The sequence below is a fragment of the Tachyglossus aculeatus genome (assembly GCF_015852505.1).
Source record: "Tachyglossus aculeatus isolate mTacAcu1 chromosome 12 unlocalized genomic scaffold, mTacAcu1.pri SUPER_6_unloc_2, whole genome shotgun sequence".
In the NCBI taxonomy this organism is placed as follows: domain Eukaryota; kingdom Metazoa; phylum Chordata; class Mammalia; order Monotremata; family Tachyglossidae; genus Tachyglossus; species Tachyglossus aculeatus.
In genome coordinates this window covers 13,996,479-14,019,172 of record NW_024044829.1, presented here as the reverse complement: position 1 = coordinate 14,019,172, position 22,694 = coordinate 13,996,479, and the positions used below count along the sequence as shown (strand labels likewise).

The following is a 22,694-nucleotide window of genomic DNA, read 5'->3' as shown; positions in this document are numbered from 1 at the left end:
ATCACCCGTCTGCTGTGTGACCTTGGGCAAGTCATTTAATATTCCTGTGCCTCAATTACCTCATCTGTAAAATGGGAATTAAGACTGTCAACTTCATGTAAGACGTGGACTGTGTCCCATCTAATTAGTATGTATCCAACCCAGTGCTTAATACAGGGCCTGGCCCTTAGTAAGTGCTGAACAAATACCATTAAAAAAACCTAAAAAAAATCAGCTCATAACCATTTTGCCTGCTGCTCTGGGCAGCCGGTTTCCTACTGTTCGGCTATCATTCCAATATTTTTTTTTATAATTTTCTTCTATGTAAATAATGCTGAAATGGTGAGGGACAATCACACTGCAGTGACAGGCTTCGTTCTTGTGGGATTGACTTACCACGCCCATTGCTTCGGGTTGCCCTGTTTGTGCTATTCCTAGCGATTTATGCCTTTACTCTCATGGGAAACCTGGAGATGGTGTTACTAATCTGGATCGATGTCCATCTCCACACTCCCATGTACTTTTTTCTCAGCAATTTGTCCTTCTTAGACATTTGCTATTCCACTGTGACCACGGCCTAAAATGCTAACAAACCTTTTATTAGAGAAGAAGGTCATTTCTTTTGCTGGATATGCAGCCCAGATGTATTTCTGTATAGCTCTGATAACTGCTGAAGGTTTTATTCTGACAGCAATGTCCTATGACTGTTTTGTGGTCATCTGTAATCCATTAATGTATACAATTATCATGTCCCCAAAAACGTGTGTATCCTTGGTCATTGGTAACTGCTTAGATGGCTTTCTTCATTCAGCCCTTCATACAGATTTCACTTTTTCATTACCCTTCTGCGGCTCTAATGAAATCAGTCATTTCTTCTGCTGCATCACCCCTCTGTTGTCACTCTCTAGTTCAGATACCTCCCTTACCGAACTGCTGCCTTTCAACTTTGTCCTTTTTATTGAAGTCATCATGGTGATAGCCATCCTGACCTCTTATGCTGCCATTCTCAGCACCATCCTCAGAATCAACTGTACCAGAAGCAAGTGCAAGGCTTTCTCCACATGTGCAGCCCATTTGGCTGCAATGAGCATATACCATGGGACAGTACTCTTCATGTACCTAAGGCCCAGCTCCACTTTCTTCTAAACAATAATCATCCCTATGTTGAACCCTCTTATGCGAGGAATTCACTGACAGCTAATTTTGTCATTAGTAGGAGAACCTATTCCAGTGGTTTTAGTGCAGTGTGCAGTGTACTTGGATCACCTTGGGTGATTCCCTTTGCTCCTCTGTGCCTCAATTTTCCCAGCTGTAAAGTGGGAATTAGAATAAATTTACCATATTTCTTTCCCATTCAGGATATCTGATTTCAAACCTGAATCTCTCATAGTACAACCTGTGCCTTTAAGGGTCACTGAGGGCTTATTGAAGCTCTATCAAGTCCTTCAAGAAATTAGAGAGTAATTTATTTCTTCCTACACTGTAGGGCATTAATTAGTAACTTAGAGACAAGAAGGACTTTATACAGCTTCCGAAAGCTCTTATCTTGCCAGGGCTTAGTATTTCCATTAAAAGAATACAGTTCAAAATAATTTAAATATTTTCACTAATTAAAGAGAGTTTTCTCCATATTCATGCAAGTCACTACTGGTGGGGTAATTACGCACAATAATTACCTGGCTAGATTCACTCACTCCTAGTACAACTAGAAAATCTTCAATAATGTTAGCTGTTGCACAGAGACATCTCTTGAGGCACATATGGAGAAAAACAGGTCATTATTGATCACTTCAGCAAAGTGGCTCTGCCACTTTTCTGCTGTGTGACCTTGGGCAAATCACTTCACTTCTCTGGACCTCAGTTTCCTCATCTGTAAAATGGGGATTGAGATTGTGAGTCCCATGTGGGACAGGGACTGTGTCCAATTCCAATCCGCTTGTATCTACCCTAGTGCTTAGTACAGTGCCTGGAACACAGTAAGTGTTTAATAAATATCAGAATTATTATTATTATCAGACTCCTCACTGATGTTCCAGCCTTCATTCTCTCCCTACCCTAATGCATAGCCTTCATCACTACCCTGTTCATTTTTAAAAGAACATTGTTGTGGCACATAGTAAGTGCTTAACAAATACTATTATTATTATTATTATTGTTATTATTATCATTATATTATTATTATTACACTATAATAGAATTGGTAGACACCTTCCTTGCCTAGAAGGAGCTTATTTAGTGTAATGATATATACATAAATGCCATGGGGAGATGGGATTGCTTCACTGTTTATGTGGCAGTAATAATAATAATGATGGCATTTATTAAGCACTTACTATGTGCAAAGTACTGGTCTAAGTGCTGGGGATGCTACAAGGTGATCAGGTTGTCCCACGTGGGGCTCACACTCTTTATCCCCATTTTCCAGGTGAGGTCACTGAGGCCCAGAGAAGTTAAGTGACTTGCCAAAAGTCACACAGCAGACAAGCGGCGGAGCCAGGATTAGAACTCATGATCTCTGACTCCCAAGCCCAGGCTCATTTCACTGAGAGGATCTGTTGAAAGGTGGAGGGACTAGAAATTAATCAGATCAGACTTCTTGGAGGAGATAAGATTTCAGAAGGGCTTCCAAGATGGAGAGAGCAGTGGTCTGTTGGTTGTGAGGGGAGAGAATTACAAACAAGAGGAAGGGCCTGAGCATGAGAAGCAAGATGGAGGTGCAGGCAGGTGGTTGGCTTGAGAAAAATGAGGAGTTAGAGTTCGAGTGTAGTGGGAGAAGAGAGTGGATGAGAAAGATAGAGTTGAATGAGAGGACGTTCCTGCTAGGTACAAAGAGAAATGAACGACTGTTGTGAGGTTTTTGAGGAGTGGGGGATTTGCAATAATAATAATAATAATAATAATAATAATAATAATAATAATAATGATAATAATAATAGTATTTATTAAGTGTTAGCTATGTGCCAAGCACTATTCTAAGCACTGAAGAAGATAAAAGGTAATCAGGTCGTCCCACGTGGGGCTCTGCCTTTAATCCCCATTTTACAGATGAGGTAATTGAGGCACAGAGAAATTAAGTGACTTGCCCAAAATCACACAGCTGACAAGCGGGGGAGCCAGGATTAGAACCCATGACTTTTGACTCCCAAGCACTTCTGACTCTTTCCACTAAGCCATGCTGCTTGTCTCCTAAGTGTACTTTCCTAAGTACTTAGTACAGTTCCCTGCACACAATAGGTGCTCAATAACTATGATTAATTGATTGGTAGATATCATTTCCTCCTACATTCTGTCTCCTCACTACGTTGTAAACTTCTTGAATGATTTGAGGATCAAATATGATGGATCATATTTGCTACTCTATTATACTCTCCTACATGCTTAGAGCAGTGCTCTGCATGCAGTAGGTGCTCAATAAATACTACTGATGTATTGATTGTTTCGCCTCTTTTCGTATTTTTGGATTAAAAATATAAATTAACGAAGAAATACTTTGCAAAGCAATGTAAAAAAATTACTTTACTACACAAGGTAAGCCTAACACTGTATGCCAAATTCATGAGTGACAATTGCCCAGGATGGATTAAACTAAGTTTTGGAGCTACGTACAACTAGTATTGCCTCAGAGTCCATCTTAAAAACTAGCATTCTAACTCAGAGATTTTACTATGCATTCTCTGTTCCAAATCATTTATGAAAACATAATAATAATGATAGTAATAATAACAATGTTAACAAATTTTGGTATTTGTTAAGTGCTTACTATGTACTAAACTGGGGTAGGGTATATATGTTAATCAGGTTGGACACAGTCCCTGTCCCACATGGGGCTCAAGGTCTAAGTAGAAGAGATATACCAGATTTACCAGATGAAATTGATCAATTGAACAGGTCCTAGCAACAATCCCTATTAACTCTTCTCTGACTAGGAAAATAACCATTAAGAGTGGCATGGCATAGTGGATAAAGCACGGTCCTGGAAGTCTGAAGGTCATGGGCTTTAATCCTGGCTCTGCCACTTGTCTACTGAGTGACCTCGGACAAATCATTTAAATCCTCTGTGCCTCAGTTCCCTCATCTGTAAAATGGAGATTGAGACTGTGAACAACACGTGGGACAGGGACTGCATCCAACCCGATTTGCTTGTATCCACTCCAGCACTTAGTATAGTGCCTAATACATAGTAAGCACTTAACAAATGCAAGAATGATCATTATTATTATTTTCGTTTTAATTCAGCCCCCTACTCTTTTTTCCCCATCTTTACCAGTTTCCCATCCATGACAGAATGTACTCTCCAAACCTAGAATCACAGTAGGTACATGGCCTTCTTCAGGCATGCAGGAGTGACTATATTACTATATATTTCCATGGTAATTGGGGCCTAAAATGGCACCTTGAAGTGAATCTTCCAGAGCAAATAAATCCATCCACTTAAAATAACTGAATGTTATAGGGATAATTCAGATCCAAATACACTTTCAGGTGAGATTTCTTGAGATAATGTGGGTCTGGATGGACACATACAGAACAGTAACCCTTAATCAATACCAATATTGATGATTTCTTCTTTCCTGGACCAGTAATGTATAGAAGTAGTTCCCAGGATTATCTAGCCCAAAATATATCACACCATTTGTCCAAATTCATCAAGTAATTCTCCTCACTCATTCAATTTAACTTTGCATAGGCTGACTTAATAATAACAATAACTTATTATTAAGCAATTACCATTTGCCAAGCACTGTACTAAGCACTGGGATAAGATAAAGAAAATTAGGTTGAGCACTTGGGGCTCACAGTCTAAGTATCCTGGATATTTGTTTTATTTTGTCTTGGGACATTTAAGTTACTGAGAGCAATCAATTCCCTGGTTCCCAAAGAGGAAAGTCCTTGAATGTTGATTATTTAAGGATTACAGAGTAGAGTGCTGTCTCATTAGTAGACAACATCTTTCTTCTGCTCCCAGGCAGCTGGCATTCTCTTTGTGATTCCATTGTACCCTGGGAGGAGGGGGAAAGACTGAGGTCCTTAGAGGGAAGCAGAAGCAAACAAGACACTCCAGCAGCTTCAAGCAAGAACCGAGGGAGGAAAAACAACTTCTCCTCCTTAGGTCAGTAGGATTGCCAGGTTTCTTTCTGCATTTTTTTATGCTCAGAACGAAAATGTTTCGTTCTGATGAGATGTTATCTAACTTGCTTTAAGGAAAATATTTAGGGGTCACTTCGTTCAGGACAAAATGCTACCATCACTATTGAATTACTTTTCCATTGATTAAGACAGGTAATTCATGTTTTTCAGAACCACAAACAAGTGGTGGGGAGGCATGTTTTCTGTCTTTATGAGCTGACCTGATGCTGCTGCTGCCATCTTATCTTTTGCTCCATTACCTACTACTGCAGGAATTTCCTTAAAGGTGAACACAACTAAATTCTCCTTTAAAATAAACATATAACATAAATGATAACAAATAATATCATCATAGCTATTTCCGTGCTTGATACTAATATTTTACATTAATTATTAATTATTAATGCTTGAGAAGCAGCGTGGCTCAGTGCAAAGATTACAGGCTTGGGAGTCAGAGGGCACGGCTTCTAACCCCGGCTCCACTACCTGTGTGGCCTTGGGCAATTCAATTCACTTCTCTGGGCCTCAGTTACCTTATCTGGAAAATGGAGATAAAGACTGTGAGCCCCACATGGGACAACCTGAATACCTTATATCTACCCCAGCGCTTAGAACAGTGCTTGGCACATAGTAAGAACTTAATAAATAAACTATCATTATCAATACTTCATATTGTCTTCATGTTCTAGTTGACCTTAATATATGTTGTCTCTCCCAGTCTTTTCCTCTAATATTGTCATTAGACCCTCATATTTTCACCCTTATTCCAGGCCTGATAGGATAATCTTCCTTTTGTGCAGAGCACTGTTCTAATCACTTGAAAGAGCAAAACAGATTTAGAAGACCCAATCCCTGTGGTTTATGGAATTACTTTTCTGCTTGTGGATTTTGTCTATGATTCTCACTGGGTTTTTTTTTTTTTGAGATGTTCCTAAAGTCATTTAGAAATCCTTGATTTTATTTGGGACTAAAGTGATGCACAGGCAAATCAAGATATCTAAGATCAGGATCAGCTCTAGGGCAGGGAAGTAGCATGGCTTAATGGCCAGAGCACAGGCCTGAGAATCCAGAAACCTGGGTTCTAATCCCAGTTCCACCACTTACTGGATGTGTGACAATGAGCTTCACTTATCTTCTCTGTGTCTCAGTTTCCTCATCTATAAAATGGGAATAAAATGCCTTTTTCCCCTCCTCCCTTCATAGACTGTGAGTCCCATATGGAAAAGAGATTGTGTCTGATCTGACCGTATTGTACCTACCCCAGTGCCAGAACAAAACTGCTTAAGAAAAATAATAAGTATTTTTCTTGAGTGACTGCTGTGTGCAGAGCACTGTACTAAGTGCTTTGGAGAGCTCAGTATAACAGAGTTGATAGGCATGTTCCTTGTCCATAAGCCCAAGGTTTTTATGGGTTGAGGAAAGGTGGACAGAGGCCAGCATAAGGTCTATGTTTGGAATAATATTACTACTACTACTACTACTACTACTACTACTAATAATAATAATACTTGTGGTATGTGTTAAGTGCTTACAATGTTCCAAGAACTGTTCTAAACACTGGGGTAGATACAAGATAATCAGGTGGGACACGGTCCATGTCCCACATGGGGCTCACATTCTTAATCCTCATTTTACAGAAGAGGTACATGAGGCACAGAGAAGTTAAGTGACTTGCCCAAGGTCATACACAGACAAGTGGTGGAGCCAGTTATAGAACACACATGCTCTTTCTTCCAGGCCTGTTCTCTTTCCACTATGGCATGACTATAAAAAGGAAACCTGTTCTTGGGCCTTAACTATCTCTGGCAAGTTTTTCTGGGCAACCGCTGTTACCTCCTCTCTTGATGCCACCTATTTCTTTAAAGAGGCATATGGTCACAAACCTCATTCCCCTGCATCCCTACAAGGATCTCTAAAGGGCAACTTATGTCTGTACCCCAGTGGGGAAACTGATTGCCAAAGAGGCTCACCAGCATTATGCCTATGCCAAACATCAGTGCTCTCCCCACATATTAGCACTAATGTTAGCTAAATGGACGGTCCTTTGCATGTGCTTTATGTACACTCATCTAAAGATCTAATTTCTCTTGAGACTTGAGTTTGTCAGTCACTCAACCATATTTATACATGCTTATTGCGTGTAGAGCACTGTACTAAGCACTTGGAATAGTACAACCTAATAATAAACAATTACATCCTCTACCCACAGTGAGCTTACATTCTAGAGGGGAAGACAAACATTAGTATAAATGAATTAATAATAATGATGATGGTATTTAAGTGCTTCGTACAGTGCGCTGCACACAATAAGTGCTCAATAAATACGATTGAATGAATGTGCCAGGCACTGTTCTAAGCACAAGGTAATCAGGTTGTCCTGCGTGGGGCTCACAGTCTTAATCCACATTTTGCAGATGAGGTAATGAACCCCCTGATATATAGTCTGAGGAACCTGGAAGTGCAGGAAGCCCTGGAAATAACTCTCACTGCTTGTTGGCTACATTTCAAACTCCTGAAATCTATTCAATATAACACTTTAATAATAAGATCAAAACCGTGTTTAAAACAGGATTCCTGTTAATATAAAGATCAGATAATCAAGCTGGGGAATTAGAAAAGGATCATGCTCAGAAATTTGCACCACATCAGAAGGTATTTTCAGTCATTTTCAAATGTTCCAGTCAATTAGGTATTTGACTTGAAAATAGAACTTTGTTATCATCTTGGGACAGGAAAGGGCACTAGTCAAGAAAGGAGTAGAATATGTAAATCTGCTGTCAACCTCTGTCTTCTGCCCAGACATATTTCCCTCAGTTTGAGGCGTAATGGAGTGAGAGAAACCTGCCCAATTTCCTACCACTGCTCAGAAAAGGTAGGGATAAGCATAGCTTAGTGGAAGGAGCACAAGAATGGGAGTTAGGAGATGTAGGCTCTAATCCCAGCTTCACCCCTTACCGGTTACGTGACCTTGGGTAAGTCACTTTACTTCTTTATACCTCAGTTTCCTCATCTGTAAAATAGGGATTAAATGTTTGTTGTCCTTCCCCATTAGACTGTGAACCCCAGGGGGGAAGGGACTGCATCCAATCTGATTTTCCTGTATCTACCCCAGGGCTTGACTCATAATCAATTCTTAATAAGTACCACAATTATCAGCAACCCCACTGCGGTTTCCTTGGGAAAAGTCATCTTGCTCCTGTGATTTATGAATTGACCAGTGTCTCTTACCCTTCAGGCAGTGCAGCCTGGGACATTTCTGGAAGCCAACATCCTCACTGTATTGGCTCTAACCTCTGGGGCCATTCACTATTTTATCTGGCCTTACATTAATCCATTTGTATGTTCCTGTTAGGTGGGCGGGTACACCATTATGAGAAGCAGCATGGCCTAGTATAAAGAGGAAAAGTTTGGGAATCAGAAGGTCCTGAATTCTAAACCTGGTTCTGCCACTTGTCTGCTGTGTGACCAGGAGCAAGTCACTTCACTTCTCTGGGCTTCAGTTACCTCATCTGTAAAATGGGGATAAATTCTACTCCTTTCTACTTGGACTATGAGTCCTCTGTGGGACCTGGTTATCTTGTCTCTACTCCAGCACTTATTACTGTGCCTAGCATATAGTAAATGTTTAGCAAGAACCATGATGATGATGATGATGATTGGACCAGAAATTCAGGGCTGCTAAAAAAAATTGTGGTCAAATATATCAGAGGTGAAGTGAGCTGAAGTTTTTACAGTGGTGGGGAAAAAAACAGAATCAGACAAAAATGTTAACATTAAGAAATTTTAAACCAAACCATAATGGAGTATATGAATATAATATAGGAACTCATCAAAGCATTAGAATTTTCCTAGAAAGTTTTAGGTTAGTTGATGGTTACCTATTAACCTTCGAATCAATAAAAAACTCCTCACTCTAGGCTTCAAAGCTCTCCATCACCTTGCCCCCTCCTACCTCACCTCTCTTATCTCCTTCTACAGCTCAGCCTGCAAATTCTGCTCCTCTGCTGCTAACCTTCTCACTGTGCCTCGTTCTTGCCTGTCACACCATCGACCCTTGGCCCACGTCCTACCTCTGGCCTGGAATGCCCTCCCTCCAATCATCCACCAAACTAGCTCTCTTCCTCCCTTCAAAGTCCTGCTGAGAGCTCACCTCCTCCAGGAGGCCTTCACAGACTGAGCTGCCCCTTTTCCTTTCCTCCTCCTCCCATCCCCATCACACCCCCCACCCTACCTCCTTCTCCTCTCCACAGCACTTGTGTATATTTGTACATATTCATTACTCTATTTATTTTATAAATTATATATATAGCTATAATTTTATTTATTCTGATGGTATTGACACCTGTCTACTAGTTTTGTTTGTTGTCTGTCTCCCCCTTCTCGACTGTGAGCCCACTGTTGGGTAGGGACCGCCTCTATATGTTACCGATTTGTACTTCCCAAGCACTTAGTACAGTGCTCTGCACACAGTAAGCGCTCAATAAATACGATTGAATGAATGAATGAATGAATGAACTAATCACAAGCAATAACATGCTTTGAAAAACACCAAATCAAACCTTGGAAATAAAATTCAATTTTCATAGGATGAAATTCAAATAAACTTCAATTGAATAACTTTTCAGAATCAAAGCAAGCAAACAAGACTGGATCTTAGTGACAATTCATTGCAAAATTGAACCCCCTGAATTTGCTTATATCCCCGACATGGAAGAAATGGGAGAGAATTTTGATAGAGATGCTATTACTAAAAATAACTTAAAAATGTTGAATATAGAAAATAGCAACTTTCAAATAATTAGCAATTCAGAAAGGATTTTCTAATGAGAAATAATTCTCTTGAAATAGTAGTAACAAAATTTTCAGCAGTAGAAAATTCTTACTAAATGAAAACTGCCTTTCTCGGAGTGTGAGTCCCACATGGGGCGGGAACTGAATTTGAAGTGATTATCTATATACATCTGAGAAGAGTGGTTGACACATAGTAAGGGTTTAATAGACACTATTATTGTCAAGTCATAATCAACTTTTTCAATTGCATAAGGGGCTATGGGGTGAGTGTGTGTGTGTGTAGGGGCAGATGAGGCAGCTAAAGAAGCAGCATGGCCTAGTAAAGTAAAGGCCTGGGAGTCAGAAGGACCTGGGTTCTAATCCAGGCTTTGCCTCTGATCTGCTGTGCGAGTTTGGTCAAGTCACTTCACTTCTTTGTGCCTCAGTTACCTTACCAGTAAAATGGGAATGAAGACTGTGATCCCCATATGGGACAGGGACTATGTCCAACCTGATTACCTTGTATGCATCCCAGTGCTTAGAAGAGTGTTTGTCACATAGTAAGCACTTATCAAATACATAATTATTACAATTATTATCGTCATTATTATCATTTTACCCAGTCTACCTTCCACAGATGCAATGTATTACATATGACCGCAGTACTTTTGCAAAACCCCAAGCATGCAACTTAAAGAAGTGGTCTACTTGGGTTGAGGCAGGAGTACAAGGGGTGCACAGCTGCAGAAATCTTTAATCAACTTCTTTGGTTTCATTCTTTCCCACCTGTGGATGACATTTCCTTTCAAAAGCTGTTTTAAGTTCTTTGATGGCAAGTATCATGTCTACTTACTCTATGGTACTCACCCAAATGCTTATTACAGTGCCCTATGCACACTAAGCACTCATTAAATACTACTGATTGATTTTTACCACACAATCAATCAATGGTATTTATTGAGCATTTACTATTTGCAGAGCATTATTCCAAGAACTTGGAAGAGTACAATACAAGAAAAATTAGCAGACATATTCCCTGCTGATAATGATCTTACAGTACAAAGATGAGCTTACAATTCCTCAATTCCCACTTTCAAATGTATCTGTGACTCTTGGCCCACTGTGGTATGCCATTTAAAATCTTTATTAAGGTATGTCCCTGGGGTACTCACTGTTTACATATTTTTTGATGAATCCTTCAGGAACCATATTCCAAGGGGAATATATTTCAGTATATAATTTATCCCATGTAATTTGCATTTATACCAGGAGTATATGGAAGAAAAGAAACTGGATCATTCATTTTTCCTTAAAGTATCATTTGCTTTGAAGTAATGGTTAAAAAACCCACTGCCTTCCTAAAGGAATTGCCCTCTAAATTATCCAGATAAAAGTGGAAGAGTTAAAGAGGTAGGAGGAAGGACTTCTGATAGGGAATGATGATCTTGGAGATTTCATAACTTCCAGCACTGAGGTATGCTGGGCTTTACTGAATCGTGTGATTTCCTGGTAATTAATAACTACTATGAGATAATTGGGATGGCACAATATCTGGCTTCTTCCTTTCAATCATATATATTGAGCACTTACTGTGTGCAGAGCACTGTACTAAGCGCTGGGGAAGTACAAATCGGCAACATAAAGAGGCGGTCCCTACCCGACAACGGGCTCACAGTCTAGAAGGGGGAGACAGACAACAAAACAAAACAGTTGCTTAGTTTTTCTAGAGTTTTTTTAGTGTTGTCTAAATTGGTCGAAAGTCTTCAGCTGCAAAGGAGGGTGTTATGTGCAAGCAAGGCTTATTTAATCAACTGCAACAGAGAAAGTAACTAGCTTGAGTCAATCAATCAATCAATGGTATTTATTGAGGTCTTACTGTGTGCAGAGCACTGTTCTAAGCACTGCAAGAGTACAATAAAACAGAGATGGCAGAAACATTCTCTGCCCACATCGAACTTACAGTCTAGAAACTTACAATCATGCTAGCAAAATATGGCAGTGATTACAAAAATGACTGATTCATTTAAAAAAATTTTGGTCAACATGCCAACCAGCACTTAGAACAGTGCTTGGCACATAGTAAGTGCTTAACAAATAACATAATAATAATAATAATAATAATAATAATAATAATAATAACAACAACAATAACAATGACTATGAGGTTTCCTGATAATTCCTCACTTTTATTAATTCAATCATATTTATTGAGTGCTTACTGTGTGCAGAGCATTATACCAAGTGCCCCGGAGAGTACAATACAACAATAAACAGACATTTTTCGTGCCCATAATGAGTTTACACATTCCTCTTTTGAAAATGACCCTAACTACAAATTCTGTGACTTTCCAAGGAAAGTGAAAAGTCTACTATCCACAAGAAAAGGTGACATTCTTGGGAGCATTCCTGTCATGGGAGTTCAGTCTTCTTATACCAGATTGAAAGAGTAGGGATTTATGAGGATCTCAACCTTTCCTTTGCATAAGCATAAGCCAAAACCTTAGCAAAAGAGGCCATCCAGGAGAGAAGCTTAAGCAATCCTCTTCAGATGTTGCTTGTGGGAAAGGGCATGGCCTAGTGGTTACAGCTTTGACCTGGGAGTCAGAATTCAATTCAATTCAATCATTTATTGAGTACTTTGTGTGTGAAGAACATTGTACCAGAGCACTGTACTTTGCTGCAGTTGATAAAATAACTCTTGTTTATACAGAAGGACATGAGCGCTAATCCCAGCTCTGCCACTTATCTGCTGCGTGACCTTGGGCAAGTCACTTAAATTCTCTGTGTCTCACTTACCTCATCTGTAAAATGGGCATTAAGATTGTGAGACCCATGTGAGACAGGGACTGTGTCCAACCTGATCAGCCTGGATCTACCTCAATGCTTAGAATAGTGCTTGAAACATAGTAAGTGCGTAACAAATACTATTATTATTATTATTGTTAATAAGCCAGGAAAATCTTGGTTCTCAAATCGTAGTAATAGTCATTGCAGTAATATTTACTGAGTGCTCACTGGATGCAATGCCCTGTACTAAGCACCTCGGAAATTTGAAACAGAAAAGTGACAAATTCCCTGTTTAACTGTTCACCCTACAAAGGAAGAGATACAGAAGAATATTTACAAATAAGTTAATCAAAGGAAGGAATTAAATTATTACAATTTTCTGTCCACAGAGCTACAAATCCAGTATTGTCCTCTTTTATTGTTGATGATGTTTAAAAGGTGGTTTCTGTCTAGTATTTTGCTGAACTTCAAAAGCTAATGTTCATCCACATCCCTGCTTACCTGCCCTACTGGCTCCTAAAAAATTTGTCATGAAAAGCTTCCTGGAAAACTGAGGGAAAAAGACCCAACACGAAACACATTCATTCATTCATTCATTCAATCGTATTTATTGAGTGCTTACTGTATGCAGGGCACTGTACTAAGCGCTTGGGAAGTACAAGTTGGCAACATATAGAGAAGGTCCCTACCCAACAACGGGCTCACAGTCTAGAAAGGGGGAGACAGGCAACAAAACAAAACATGTGGTCAGGTGTCAAGTCATCAGAATAAATAGAAGTAAAGCTAGATGCACATCATTGACAAAATAAATAGAATAGTAAGTATGTACAAGTAAACTAAATAGAATAATAAATCTGTACAAACATATATACAGGTGCTGTGGGGAAGGGAAGGAGGTATGATGGGGGGATAGAGAGGGGGAGAGGAAAAAGAGGGCTCAGTCTGGGAAGGCCTCCTGGAGGAGGTGAGCTCTCAGTAGGGATTTGAAGGGAGGAAGACAGCTAGCTTGGCAGATGTGCGGAGGGAGGGCATTCCAGGCCAGGGGGCAGATGTGGGCCAGGGGTCAAGCCTGGTTGCCCTCTGTGCCTAAGGGGAAAATGAGGTGCCTTGAGACTGCTTAAGAACATTCTTATAAACATGAATAAAAGGCAATAATGCATTTTCCCACTTTACCCAGCTTGGGGAGGGAACCCAAGATCTCTAGATCCCTCACAGGGAGTGTTAGGGGATAAACTTTGTGTATTACTGATAATTTGCTTTCGGGCTCATTTTCCAGCAAGTTAGCTCCCTGAGATTTAAGAGCCATCTTGGAAGGAAATGTAGCGGCGTACTACGCAAGCCATTTTGCCCAGGGATGATTCCCCAATTGTAGCAAGCACACCCCTGCTTCAAACTGATATTAGAGGAGGTGTCTGTAGCAGGCACATACCTGCTTCGAATGGAGGCTAGAGGAGGAGGTGAGGAGTGTGAGTGACTGGGTGCTCATTGGAGGGACCTCAAGAACCACAGCCAAATAACTGTAGTTCAATGACTTGGCAGACTCAAGAGCTCTTCAGTAATAAGCCTTTCCTCTTCCCAGTTCCTCCGGTGAAATTTGCTTCCATTTCTCTCCAGAGTAAATGGTTCCTTTTCCATCCCCAGAAGGAAGCCTTGAAAAAATTTTCCCCGAGAGGTTCATCTCGTTACAGTTGCCTGAGTTTCTGAAGAATATTCAGGAACTAATGAAATCCCTATCCTTATCAAGGCTGCACCAACCACCGGAAACAAAGTACTCTGTGCCAACCTGAAAATGAGAACAAAGCATTTACCTGTTCAAGTATGATTTTGATGAGCTCACTCTCGCCCTTGGAAAAATTCTAATGAAATTAAGAGAATCATCATCCCTAATTTTCTGGTTGGGAAGGTCTATTGCTTGAACTAAGATTCTTTATTCTGCCCTTGCCATGTCCCTAAACAGTACACCACACCAAATGATCACTCAATAAGTGGTACTACTGCTACAATTACTACTACAAGTAGATGCTTTTGAGGTTGACTGTCTACAAATATATTGGGAGGGGGAGGTTTACATTAAATTAAATGTTATTCCATTATATTATGCTAAATGTTAACTGTTAGCCTGTGAGAATCACACACTACTTTACTCTTGCTTCGCTAATAAAATCCCACCTATTGGGTTAAAGGCTGGGAAATCTGGAGGATCTCATGGGGCAAGGTAACTATTTTGGAGTGATGGAGTTCATTCTGGTGAGGCTCACAGATAGCATACAGATGTGTGCCATCCTTTTTGTGCTTTTTCTATTGATCTATGTGCTTTTAGGCTGTGAGCCCACTGTTGGGTAGGGACAGTCTCTATATGTTGGCAACTTGTACTTCCCAAGCGCTTAGTACAGTGCTCTGCACACAGTAAGCACTCAATAAATACGATTGATTGATCGATTGATTAGTGTCATGGAGCTCAGCTCTCGACTTCATAATCCTATGTACTTTTTCCTAAGCCATTTAGCCTTTGTTGACTTCTGTTATACCTCCTCTTTCACTCCCAGCATGCTGGTGGACTTGATTCTGGAGTTAAAAAGCATTTCCTTTACAGCCTGTGCTATTCAAGTATGTGACTTCATCACTTTTATAAATGTAGAAATTTTTCTCTTGGTATTGATGGTGTATGACCATTATGTGGCAATCTGCCAACCTCTTCTTCATACGACTGTGATGTCTTGGAAACTGTGTACCCAACTGGTAGTTGGTACTTACCTATACTGCTTTTTGGTTGGATTTTTTCACAAATTTCTGATATTTCATTTCTCCTACTGTGACTCCAATGTAATCAATCATTTCTGTTATGATGAGGTCCCCTTGTTAGCATTGTCTTGCTCTGACACCAGAATCAAAGAGAGGCTAATTTTTGCAATTGACACCAGAATCAAAGAGAGGCTAATTTTTGCAATTGCTGGTTTTAATAGACTTGGCTTGCTTCTGATTGTCCTCATCTCTTACATTTTTATTCTCTTGACCCTCTTAAGGATCTACTCTTGAGACACAAAGCCTTTCCCACCTGCACCTCCCACTTAACATCTGTTACCTTATTTTATGGGATCATCATCTTCATGTATTTACAGCCCAAATCAAATAATTCAATGGACACTGATAAAATTGCTTCAGTGTTCTATACCATCGTGATCCCCATGCTTAATCCTTTGATCTATAGCTTGATAAATCAGGAGGTGAAATGTGTCTTAAAGAAGAAAATAGGGAAAATAAGTTGTATCACACCACGAGTGCGATTCATTAAATAAGAAATATGGCCTAATGGAACGAGTTTGGGCCTGAAAGTCAGCAGGCCCAGGTTCTAAGGACAACTCCAACCCCTGTCTGCTATTTGGCCTTGGGCAAGTCACTTAACTTCTTTATGCCTAAGTCATAAAATGGGGTGGACTTTAAATCCTCCTCCTTCCAGTGTGAGACTTGGAGCCATATGTGGGATAGGAGCTGTGTCCAAACCAATAACCTTGTATCTAGCTTAGTGCTTAGTGCAGTGACTGTAACATAATGAGAGCTTAACAAAGTATTATAAAAATAAAGACTAAAGTGACATCTGTCCCATGGCAGATGGGATGGTCACAAATTTTTGAGTCCTATTCTCCTGAGCCCAAAGTGATAGCAAATACTTGATGCCCTTCTCTCAGCTAAAAATAAGGAGGGGGGCATGAAAACAGCATCAGTGGAGACAGAAACAGTAGCAGGTAAGTAAAGGAGGACAACCAGTACTACTCACCTACTTTGTCTCTTTCTTCCTACTTTTCCTCTTTCCTTTCATTGTCATTGCCTCACCCTTCCTTTCCTGCTCCTGCCATGGCTGCCCCAATCAATCAATCAATCAGTCGGACTTATTGAGTGCTTACGGTTTGCAGATCATTGTGCTAGGCACTTGGGAGAGTACAATATAATAGACACTTCATATGTTCCCCAAACACATCTATCGTGACTACATCTGGCGGCTGCTTACTGGAACTTTCTGGAACTCCCTTTTCGGTGTGCAAGGCAGCCATGTATGGGACCTAGAGGGAACAAGGCAGCCCCAGCAACTATCGCCATGATGGATGGGGCCATGGAAATGGAAGATGGCTGATGGCAGTAACTGAAGAAGGTTGATGTCAACTATTGAAGAGTGTCTAGATGGGAGTTGGTGACTATCTATCACTATGTGTGCCTTTATAGGCAACTTTGTATATGTATGTTTGACTGTGACAGTAACCACTGCACTGCCCATCTCTGTCCCTCTCTGCTGAGTTTTCAATTTTTTTTTACTTCTAGTTCTTTCTCAATGACTGTTTCCAAGTGTTTTTATTTATTCCTGTCTCATTTTAATTCTTTCTGCTTAACTTGAATTTATTCAAGGGACTGTCTCTTGATCTAGACTGTAAGATCCTTGAGAGCAAGAATCATGTCTACTAATTCTATTCTACTCTTCCTTGTGTTTAGAACAGTACTTTGCACATAGTAGGCACTCAATAAATACTTTGTATTGATGGATTAATTGATTTACTATGTTCCTTTATCCACCTCTCTTTCTTTGCCTTCCTCAATCTCTCTGTTAATTGGTTGATTGAATGATTCCTTCAAATCAAGCAAAAACTCCTCACTCTTGGATTCGAGGCTCTCCATCACCACCCACCCTCTCCTTCCTCACCTACCTTCTCTCCTTCTACAGCCCAGCCAGTACACTCCACTCCTCTGCTGCTAACCCCCTCACTGTGCCTCATTCTTGCCTGTCCTGCTGTCGACCCCTGACCCACATCCTACCGCTGTCCTGGAATGCCCTCCCTCCACACATCCATCAAAATAGTTCTCTTCTTCCCTTCAAAGCCCTACTGAGAGCCCATCTCCTCCAGGAGACCTTCCCAGACTGAGCCCCCATTTTCCTCTCCTCCTCCTCCCCTCCCCATCGCCCCCTCCCTCCCTCTGCCCTACCCCCTTCCCCTTCCCCACAGCACTTGTATGGATTTGTTACATATTTATTACTCTATTAATTTTTGTACATATTTATTACTCCATTTATTTTATTAATGATGCATACATAGAGATAATTCTATTTACTCTGATGGTATTGATGCCTGTCTACTTGTTTTGTTTTGTTGCCTGTCTCCCCCTTCTAGATTGTGAGCCTAATGTTGGTAGTGACCATCTCTATATGTTGCCAATTTATACCTCCCAAGCACTTAGTACAGTGCTTTGCACACAGTAGATGCTCAATAAATGCGATTGAATGACTGAATGATTCTCTCTTCTATTTTGATTCTTTCTGTCTTTATAACAACAATGACAATAATGATAATGGTATTTGTTAAGTGCTTACTATGTGCTAGGCACTATACTAAGCTCTGGGGTGGTTACAAGCAAATCATACTGGACACATCCCTGTCCCACAAGGGTTATTTAGGTCTTGTAGTTTCTTGACCTCTCCCCGAGAAGCCCCATGAATGCCATAAATATTCACATTAAGACCTGTGAAAAAAATCAGTATTGCTTCCACTTTTGGTATCAAATTTACATGTGCTGCAGGCTTTTTAGCAAATTCAATTGTAAACTCCCAGTATAATTTGAGAGCTATAGGGCAGTGACCTTTCATTTTGTCTACTCCTTAGACCATATCATACAGCAATCAACCTACGCATCAGGTAGAAACTCCTCACCCTGAGCTTCAAGGCTCTCCATCACCTCGCCCCCTCCTACCTCACCTCCCTTCTCTCCTTCTACAGCCCAGCCCACACCCTCTGCTCCTCTGCCGCTAATCTCCTCACTGTGCCTCATTCTCGCCTGTCCCGCCGGCGACCTCCCGCCCACGTCATCCCCCTGGCCTGGAATGACCTCCCTCCCGACATCGGCCAAGCTAGCTCTCTTCCTCCCTTCAAGGCCCTACTGAGAGCTTACCTCCTCCAGGAGACCTTCCCAGACTGAGCCCCCTCCTTCCGCTCCTCCTGTTCCCCTCTCCATCCCCCCATCTTACCTTCTTCCCTTCCCAACAACACCTGTATATATGTATATATGTTTGTACGTATTTATTACTCTATTTATTTATTTTCCTTGTACATATTTATTCTATTTATTTTATTCTGTTAATATGTTTTGTTTTGTTCTCTGTCTCCCCCTTCTAGACTGTGAGCCCACTATTGGGTAGGGACTGTCTCTATATGTTGCCAACTTGTACATCCCAAGCGCTTAGTACAGTGCTCTGCACACAGTAAGTGCTCAATAAATCCGATTGAATGAATGAGTGAATGAATACACCTACCATTTTTAATTCCTAGCAGGGCAGCAACTAAATTAAATCGTATTTTTTGAGTGCTTACTGTGTGCAGAGCACTGTCTTCTGGAAGGAGTGCTATGCGTGACTGAGTCTTTAATAAATATGTTTTCTAGGAAAAAAAAATGAGTGTATTGCAGCAATTATTGATTAAATGTTCTCCAGATAGTTAATGCACCTTCCTAAGTGCATAAAATTGAATAATTAGTCCACAAGAAACCTCTTTGTTCCACCAAATCTTTGTCCCACCAGATTTGCTCTATCTTCTAGGATACACTCTACTCCCTCTCTGCCCTAACCATCCCTCCTCTTTTTCTATTGCTCTCTACATTACCAGGTCAAGCATAGGCAAGTCTCTGTTGCAAGTTCTTTCAAGAGTTTTCTACTAAAAATTATCCCTAAAACAAAGGAAAAGAATAGATTAGGAGAGATGAGGATGCTTTCTTTTAGGTTCCCTGGCTTATTTTCTGCATAACATGTATCTAAGTGCCATTTCTTTTCTTTTTTTGACCCTGATCATATATTTTTGTTTTTTCCTATCATTGATTCAATCATATTTATTGAGCGCTTACCGTGTGCAGAGCACTGAATAAACACTTGGCAGGTACAATTTGGCAACAGATAGAGGCAATCCCTACCCAACAACGGGCTCAAAGTCTAACACCCAAATTGTTCCCCAAGGCTCATTTGCAGATGCAGCAGACTGAAACACTGTCTTTGACAACCTACCAGCATTCCTCTGTAAAAATAGTCACTTGGGGAATATTTTAAAGTCAAAGCTTGCAAATCAATAAATGTATCAATTGCACAATGCACAACTAATTATGAAAATCAGTTCCCAGGAGAACTATTAAATGTGGGGCAGGACTGTAGTCCCTTTAGAAAATTATTTTTAAAGACATTTGAAGTCAGTTATTCCATACAGTTTCCAATGGAAAATTAGTATATTGCCAAACACTTTCATTAGTTATGGACTTGAAGATGATGACTGGGTTCACAGTAATGGTCAGGCAATTAATTTATCAATCAGATATTCCAATTTCAACCATGTGTTATATGGTCTATAAGGAAAATATGGTCCCAAAAGAAAGACAAAGTGATGATTAGACCTTTAAACCATCATTTAAGGTTGAAGAGAAGCAGCATTACTTAATTGAAAGAGCATGGTTCTGGGAGTCAGAGGACTTGAGTTCTAATCCCGGCTCCATCACTTGTCTGCTGCATGACCTTGGCAAAGTCACCTCACTTCTCTGTGCCTCAGTTACCTCAACTGTATAATAAGGATTTAATATCTGTTCTCCTTCCAAAGGGACTGTGTCTGACCTTATTAGCCTATATCTACCCCAGGGATTACAACAGTGCTGAACACATAATAAGCCCTTTAAAAAATGCCATAAAAAGAATCTATAAATTGAGAAAAGTAAAATAAAGTTTGACTTGAATGGAGAGGGAGATCAGTTAATCAATCAATAACATCATCATCATCATCAATCGTATTTATTGAGCGCTTACTGTGTGCAGAGCACCGTACTAAGCGCTTGGGAAGTACAAGTTGGCAACATATAGAGACAGTCCCTACCCAACAGTGGGCTCACAGTCTAAAAGGGGGAGACAGAGAACAAAACCAAACATACTAACAAAATAAAATAAATAGAATAGATATGTACAAGGAAAATAAATGAATAAATAAATAAATAAATAAATAAATAAATAAATAAATAGAGTAACAAATATGTACAAGCATATATACATATATACAGGTGCTGTGGGGAAGGGAAGGAGGTAAGATGGGGGGATGGAGAGGGGGATGAGGGGGAGAGGAAGGAAGGGGCTCAGTCTGGGAAGGCCTCCTGGAGGAGGTGAGCTCTCAGTAGGGCCTTGAAGGGAGGAAGAGAGCTAGCTTGGCGGATGGGCAGAGGGAGGGCATTCCAGGCCCGGGGGATGATGTGGGCCGGGGGTCGATGGCGGGACAGGTGAGAACGAGGTACGGTGAGGAGATTAGCAGCAGAGGAGTGGAGGGTGCGGGGTGGGCTGTAGAAGGAGAGAAGGGAGGTGAGGTAGGAGGGGGCGAGGTGATGGAGAGCCTTGAAGCCCAGGGTGAGGAGTTTCTGCCTGATGCACAGATTGATTGGTAGCCACTGGAGATTTTTGAGGAGGGGAGTAACATGCCCAGAGCGTTTCTGGGCAAAGACAATCTGGGAAGCAGCATGAAGTATGGATTGAAGTGGGGAGAAACACGAGGATGGGAGATCAGAGAGAAGGCTGATGCAGTAGTCCAGACGGGATAGGATGAGAGCTTGAACGAGAAGGGTAGTGGTGTGGATGGAGAGGAAAGGGCGGATCTTGGCAATGTTGCAGAGCTGAGACCGGCAGGTTTTGGTGTGAGGGGTGAACGACATTTATTGTCTCTCTCAGGGTCGCATCTGGAGAGTTTCAAGTACTCTAACAGTTTAGATTACAGGAGGGAGAGTCAAGCAGAGGCATACCCATTCCATTCCTAGGTTGGGTAGTGGCTAGAGAGTGAAAGGCAATCCCCTACAAGTCAGAACACACCTGTGCTGGGCAGCAGCAGCATGGGAGAGAGTCAAGGGCAGAGACTCAAGTTTACTGCTTGGAAGGAGGAAATAGCAAACCAGTTCCATATTTTTACCAAGAAAACTCTATGGATACTCTACCAGAACGATTGCAGATGGAGGTGGGATGTTCTGGGAGAAATGTGTCCATGGTGTCGTTATGGGTCAGAGACAACTCGAAGGCATAAGACAAGAGAATTGTCTTGTCTTTTTGTCAGTTGTCCGCCAATTGTCCGCTATGTGACTTTGGGCAAGTCACTTCACTTCTCTGTGCTTCAGTTTCCTCATCTGTAAAATGGGGATTAAGACTGTGAGCCCCCCGTGGGACAACCTGATCAACTTGTATCCCCCAGCGCTTAGAACAGTGCTTTGCACATAGTAAGCACTTAACAAATACCACTACTATTATTATTATTAAGAGAAGCATTTATTGAGCTACTACTGCATAAAGAATACCGTACTAAGCGCTTGGTAGAGTACAGTGCAAGAGTTGTTAGACACATTCTCTGGCCACAGTGAGCTTCCATACTAGAGCTTCATTCGTTCATTCAATCGTTTTTATTGAGCACTTACTGTGTGCAGAGCACTGTACTAAGCGCTTGGGAAGTACAAGTTGGCAACACTAGAAACGGTCCCTACCCAACAGTGGGCTCACAGTCTAGAAGGGGGAGACAGAGAACAAAACAAAACATATTAACAAAATAAAATGAATGGAATAAACATGTACAAATAAAATAAATAAATAAATACAGTAATAAATACGTACAAACATATATACATATATATATATATATATAGGTGCTTTGGGGAGGGGAAGGAGGTACGGCGGGGGGGATGGGGAGGGGGAGGAGGGGAAGAGGAAGGAGGGGGCTCAGTCTGGGAAGGCCTCCTGGAGGAGGTGAGCTCTCAGTAGGGCCTTGAAGGGAAGAAAAGAGCTAGCTTGGTGGATGTGTGGAGGGAGGGCATTCCAGGCCAGGGGGATGACGTGGGCCTGGGGTCGATGGCGGAACAGGCGAGAACGAGGCACGGTGAGGAGATTAGCACCAGAGGAGTGGAGGGTGCGGGCTGGGCTGTAGAAGGAGAGAAAGGAGGTGAGGTAGGAGGGGGCGAGGTTATGGAGAGTCTTGAAGCCGAGGGTGAGGAGTTTTTGCCTG

At 41.1% G+C, this 22,694-nt stretch overlaps 1 protein-coding gene and 1 pseudogene across 1 annotated transcript; both read left to right on the top strand.

Moving 5' to 3' along the window:
* Positions 1-561: 561 nt before the first annotated feature.
* LOC119921395 (olfactory receptor 1086-like) lies at positions 562-14,450 on the top strand. The gene is made up of 4 exons (XM_038741640.1): positions 562-1,094; positions 7,695-7,758; positions 8,342-8,443; positions 14,352-14,450. The coding sequence occupies exons 1-4, from the start codon at positions 562-564 to the stop codon at positions 14,448-14,450; spliced, it is 798 nt and encodes a 265-aa protein (XP_038597568.1).
* A 664-nt stretch (positions 14,451-15,114) lies between these two features.
* LOC119921394 lies at positions 15,115-15,959 on the top strand (annotated as a pseudogene).
* The last annotated feature ends 6,735 nt before the right edge of the window (positions 15,960-22,694 follow it).

Coding starts and splice junctions, on each gene's coding strand:
- LOC119921395 (XM_038741640.1), top strand. CDS start 562: ATGCTAACAAACCTTTTATTAGAGAAGAAGGTCATTTCTTTTGCTGGA. Junction 1,095..7,694: donor CATGGGACAGTACTCTTCAT/GTACCTAAGGCC, acceptor GTTAATATAAAG/ATCAGATAATCAAGCTGGGG. Junction 7,759..8,341: donor AATTTGCACCACATCAGAAG/GTATTTTCAGTC, acceptor CTTACCCTTCAG/GCAGTGCAGCCTGGGACATT.